The sequence below is a fragment of the Cherax quadricarinatus genome, chromosome 34, assembly GCF_038502225.1.
Source record: "Cherax quadricarinatus isolate ZL_2023a chromosome 34, ASM3850222v1, whole genome shotgun sequence".
Taxonomy (NCBI): Eukaryota; Metazoa; Arthropoda; class Malacostraca; order Decapoda; family Parastacidae; genus Cherax; species Cherax quadricarinatus.
The window spans coordinates 30,021,966-30,027,666 of record NC_091325.1 but is presented as its reverse complement, the minus strand read 5'-3'; the positions used below and the strand labels follow the sequence as shown (position 1 = coordinate 30,027,666).

The following is a 5,701-nucleotide window of genomic DNA, read 5'->3' as shown; positions in this document are numbered from 1 at the left end:
ATATATATATATATATATATATATATATATATATATATATATATATATATATATATATATATATATATATATATATATATATATATATATATATATATATATATATATATATATATATATATATATGTCGTGCCGAATATGTAAAACTGGTCAATTAGCAAGAACTCATTTAAAATTAAGTCCTTTCTAAAATTTTCTCTTATACGTTTAAAGATATATTTTTTACATTCATGTTGATGTAAAAATTTATAATTTTGCACCTAAAGAATCTTAGAAAACTTACCTAACCTTATTATAACAAGAACAATTTATTTTAGCCTAACCCATCTAAATATATTTTAGATTTGTTTACAATAATTTAATACTAAACAAACACAGTGAAATATATTTTTTATCGTTAGGTTCAGAATGATTTTGGCGAAATTATTGCATACACAAATTTTCACTTGTCCTATATGGCAAGATGAGCGTTGCTATTTAAGCCAAGATGGCAAGTTCTGCCTATTCGGCACGACAAAAATTATAGGGGGATAAGTCTGTTGAGTGTACCTGGTAAAGTGTATGGTAGAGTTGTTATTGAAAGAATTAAGATGAACTAGGAGGCTTTAGGAAAGGTAGGGGGTGTTTGGACCAGGTGTTTACAGTGAAACATATAAGTGAACAGTATTTAGATAAGGCTAAAGAGGTCTTTGTGGCATTTATGGATTTGGAAAAGGCGTATGACAGGGTGGATAGGGGGGCAATGTGGCAGATGTTGCAGGTGTATGGTGTGGGAGGTAGGTTACTGAAAGCAGTGAAGAGTTTTTACGAGGATAGTGAGGCTCAAGTTAGAGTATGTAGGAAAGAGGGAGATTATTTCCCAGTAAAAGTAGGCCTTAGACAAGGATGTGTGATGTCACTGTGGTTGTTCAATATATTTATAGATGGGGTTGTAAGAGAAGTAAATGCGAGGGTCTTGACAAGAGGCGTGGAGTTAAAAGATAAAGAATCACACATAAAGTGGGAGTTGTCACAGTTGCTCTTTGCTGATGACACTGTGCTCTTGGGAGATTCTGAAGAGAAGTTGCAGAGGTTGGTGGATGAATTTGGTAGCGTATGCAAAAGAAGAAAATTAAAAGTGAATACAGGAAAGAGCAAGGTTATGAGAATAACAAAAAGATTAGGTGATGAAAGATTGGATATCAGATTGGAGGGAGAGAGTATGGAGGAGGTGAATGTATTCAGATATTTGGGAGCGGACGTGTCAGCGGATGGGTCTATGAAAGATGAGGTGAATCATAGAACTGATGAGGGGAAAAGGGTGAGTGGTGCACTTAGGAGTCTGTGGAGAGAAAGAACTTTGTCCTTGGAGGCAAAGAGGGGAATGTATGAGAGTATAGTTTTACCAACGCTCTTATATGGGTGTGAAGCATGGGTGATGAATGTTGCAGCGAGGAGAAGGCTGGAGGCAGTGGAGATGTCATGTCTGAGGGCAATGTGTGGTGTGAATATAATGCAGAGAATTCGTAGTTTGGAAGTTAGGAGGAGGTGCAGGATTACCAAAACTGTTGTCCAGAGGGCTGAGGAAGGGTTGTTGAGGTGGTTCGGACATGTAGAGAGAATGAAGCGAAACAGAATGTCTTCAATAGTGTATCAGTCTGTAGTGGAAGGAAGGCGTGGTAGGGGTCGGCCTACTAAAGGTTGGAGAGAGGGGCTAAAGGAGGTTTTTTGTGCGAGGGGCTTGGACTTCCAGCGGGCATGCGAGATCGTGTTTGATAGGAGTGAATGGAGACAAATGGTTTTTAATACTTGACGTGCTGTTGGAGTGTGAGCAAAGTAACATTTATGAAGGGACTCAGGGAAACTGGCAGGCCGGACTTGAGTCCTGGAGATGGGAAGTACAGTGCCTGCACTCTGAAGGAGGGGTGTTAATGTTGCAGTTTAAAAACTGTAGTGTAAAGCACCCTTCTGGCAAGACAGTGACGGAGTGAATGATGGTGAAAGTTTTTCTTTTTTCTGGCCACCCTGCCTTGGTGGGAATCGGCCAGTGTGTTAATTAATAATAAATTAATTCTCGCTTCTGTATCTCGGTATGTACTGGTCAGATTTTTTTTTGTTTTATTACCTTCACAAAATATACTCTTTAATTCTGTAAGAAAAAATAATTTTTTTTTTTTCAAAATTTCTTGGACACTGGGGCACCCTTTCCTATTTTGCCTCTGGACCCTGAAAGAGCTAAACGCACATCTTCACTAATAAAGGCACATCTTCACTACTAAACTCACATCTTCACTAAGAAACACACATCTTCAGCACTAAAGGCACATCTCAAATATGAAACACACATCTTCACTACAAAGCGCACATCTTCACTTATAAACGCACATCTTCACTATGAAACACACATCATCACTACTAAACACACATCTTCACTTCTAAACGTACATCTTCACTACTAAACGCTCATCTTCACTAATAAACGCACATTTCAACAATGAAACACACATCTTCACTACTAAAGGGATATCTTCACTACTAAAAGCACATATTCACTACTAAACGCACATCTTCACTTATAAACGCACTTCTTCACTAATAAACGTACATCACTACTAAACGCTCATCTTCACTAATAAACGCACATTTCAACTATGAAACACACATCTTCACTACTAAACGCATATCTTCACTACTAAAAGCACATCTTCACTACGAAACGCACATCTTCACTACTAAACGCACATTTTCACTATGAAAAGCACATCTTCACTACTAAACGCACATCTCCACTAAGGAACGCACATCTTCAGTACTAAACGCACATCTCCACTAAGGAACGAACACCTTCACTACTAAACACTCATCTTCACATACAAACGCCCATCTTCACTACCAAGTATACATCTTCACTAATAAAGGCACATCTTCACTACTAAACGCACATCTTCCCTACTAAACACTCATCTTCACATATGAACGCCCATCTTCACTACTAAGTATTAAACATCTTCACTAATAAAGGCACATCTTCCCTACTAAACACTCATCTTCCCTACTAAACACTCATCTTCACATATGAACGCCCATCTTCACTACTAAGTATACATCTTCACTACTAAACGCACGTCTTCAATAAGAAACAGATACATCTTCACTGTCATACACTCACATGCACATATTTACCGTTACACTGAGAAATACATATTCGTAATTCAGTGTAACAAGTTAGTGTTCCAAGGGTGACCGAAACGCCGTCACAAGTTTCTTTTCTGTTGTTGCTTAAATCAAGTTCGTTAACAACGTTCAATATTTACAAAGTTGTAAATAAAATTACTTCAGTTCCAGTTAAGCAACTTTTTCGTAAATGTGATAATAACAGTAACTTCGTTAAGGGAATAACTTAGAAAATAACTTTAACAAAATGAGTAATTTCATGAAGTAAATTCTGTTGGTATCGATAATCATCCTCATTGTAGATGTTATCTATATATCCGACGTGAGATAAAGCATCGAACAAGCGAATTATGAGATGCGTTTGAGAATTCAGGACGCATTCAAGCCCAGTTGGCTACGAACTACCAGACTGAGCACCTGGTTGTTGGGACCCAGAGACCCCCTCTTCGGCGATGACTACAGAGACGATACCAATGTCGTCAATTTCTTCATTTTGCAGGAACTGGCAGACGAGAAGGGAATCAGCCTTAGTGGTATTAGCAAACCATCAGAAAAGCTTATTGCCCTAGCCCTACTTACCTTGCCTGTGTAAATCATTATTTTGATAGTTGTCCTCTACAACCTTATTATGGATCTGTGTAATAAATAACAGAGGAAGGACAATCCCAAGGCGAGCGAGGACGAACTCTTGTAGGGTGAAAACAATCTTGAGGTTTCTTAGGCCAAGACCGCACCGGAATCCAAGGAGTCGCCCGAAGAGTCGCCTGAGGCCGAACCCGAAAAGTCGCCAGAGGTCGAACCCGAGGAGTCGCCCGAGGCAGAGGCCGTGCCCGAACCCGAGGAGTCGCCCGAGGCCGAACCCGAACCCGAGGAGTGGCACGAGTCTGGGGCCGAACCCAAACCCGAGGAGTCGCCCGAGTCTGGGGCCGAACCCAAACCCGAGGAGTCGCCCGAGGAAGAGCCCGATCCCGAGGAATCGCCCGAGGCTCAGGCTGAACCTGAACCCAAAGAGTCGCCCGAGGCTGAGGCCGAACCCGAGGAGTCGCCCGAGGCCGAACCCGAACCCAAACCCGAGGCTGAGGCTGAACCTGAACCCGAACCCAAGGAGTCACTCGAGGCCGAACCCGAACCCGAGGCTGAGGCTGAACCTGAACCCGAACCCGAGGAGTCACTCGAGGCCGAACCCGAACCCGAAGAGTCGCTTGAGGCCGAATCCGAGGAGTCGCTTGAAGCCGAGGCCGAGCTCGAACCGGAAGAGTCGGCCGAGGCCGAACCCGAACCCAAGGAGTCGCCCGAAGTCGAAGCCGAACCTAAATTCGAGGAGTCGCCCAAGGCTGAGGTCGAACCCGAACCAGAGGAGTCGCCCAAGGCCGAGGCCGACCCGGAACCGGAAGAGTCGCTCGAGGCCGAACCCGAACTTGATGAGTCGCCCGAAGCCGAGGCCGAACCAAAACCCGAGGAGTCGTCCGAAGCCGAGGAAAAACCCGAACTCAAGGAGTCGCCCGAGACCGAGGCCGACCTTGAACCAGAAGAGTCGCCCGAGACCGAGGCCGAACCCGAACCTGAGGAGTCGCCCGAAGCCGAGGCCAAACCCGAACCCGAGGAGTCGCCCGAGGCCGAGGCCGATCTCAAACCGGAAGAGTCGCCCGAGGCCGAACCCAAACCTGAGGAGTCGCCCGAAGCCGAGGCCGAAACAGAACCCGAGGAGTCGCCCGAAGTCGAGGCCAAACCCGAACACGAGGAGTCATCCGAGCCCGAGGCCGACCTCGAACCGGAAGAGTCGCTCGAGGCCGAGGCCGAACCCGAACCTGAGGAGTCGCCCGAAGCCGAGGCCGAACCAGAACCCGAGGAGTCCCCCGAAGCCGAGGCAAAACCCGAACCCGAGGAGTCGCTCGAGGCCGAGGCCGACCTTGAACCGGAAGAGTCGCCTGAGGCCGAGGCCGAACCCGAACCTGAGGAGTCGCCCGAAGCCGAGGCCGAACCCGAACTCGAGGATTCACCCGAGAACGAACCCGAGCCCGAGGTGGACCAAGGGACAGTGTCACCCCAGGAGGAAGAGAGGATAGTGGCACTGCAGGAGGGCCAGGGGACAGTGTCACCCCATGAGGGCCAAGGGACAATGTCACACCAGGAGGACCAAGGGACAGTGTCACACCAGGAGGACCAAGGGACAGTGTCACACCAGGAGGACCAAGGGACAGTGTCACACCAGGAGGACCAAGGGACAGTGTCACACCAGGAGGACCAAGGGACAGTGTCACACCAGGAGGACCAAGGGACAGTGTCACACCAGGAGGACCAAGGGACAGTGTCACACCAGGAGGACCAAGGGACAGTGTCACACCAGGAGGACCATGGGACAGTGTCACACCAGGAGGACCAAGGGACAGTGTCACACCAGGAGGACCAAGGGACAGTGTCACACCAGAAGGACCAAGGGACAGTGTCACACCAGGAGGACCAAGGGACAGTGTCACACCAGGAGGACCAAGGGACAGTGTCACACCAGGAGGACCAAGGGACAGTGTCACACCAGGAGGACCAAGGG

The 5,701-nt window shown here is 46.4% G+C and overlaps 1 protein-coding gene across 1 annotated transcript in view; it reads left to right on the top strand.

Moving 5' to 3' along the window:
* Window positions 1-3,508: 3,508 nt before the first annotated feature.
* LOC128693660 (retinitis pigmentosa 1-like 1 protein) overlaps window positions 3,509-5,701 on the top strand; it is a 2,890-nt gene continuing 697 nt past the window's right edge. Inside the window, exons 1-3 of the mRNA XM_070091264.1 lie at window positions 3,509-3,739; window positions 3,875-5,198; window positions 5,280-5,701. The exon at window positions 5,280-5,701 is cut by the window's right edge and continues 697 nt beyond it. Of these exons, the coding sequence (XP_069947365.1) occupies window positions 3,509-3,739; window positions 3,875-5,198; window positions 5,280-5,701 (1,977 nt within the window). The remainder of the gene's footprint in view (window positions 3,740-3,874; window positions 5,199-5,279) is intronic.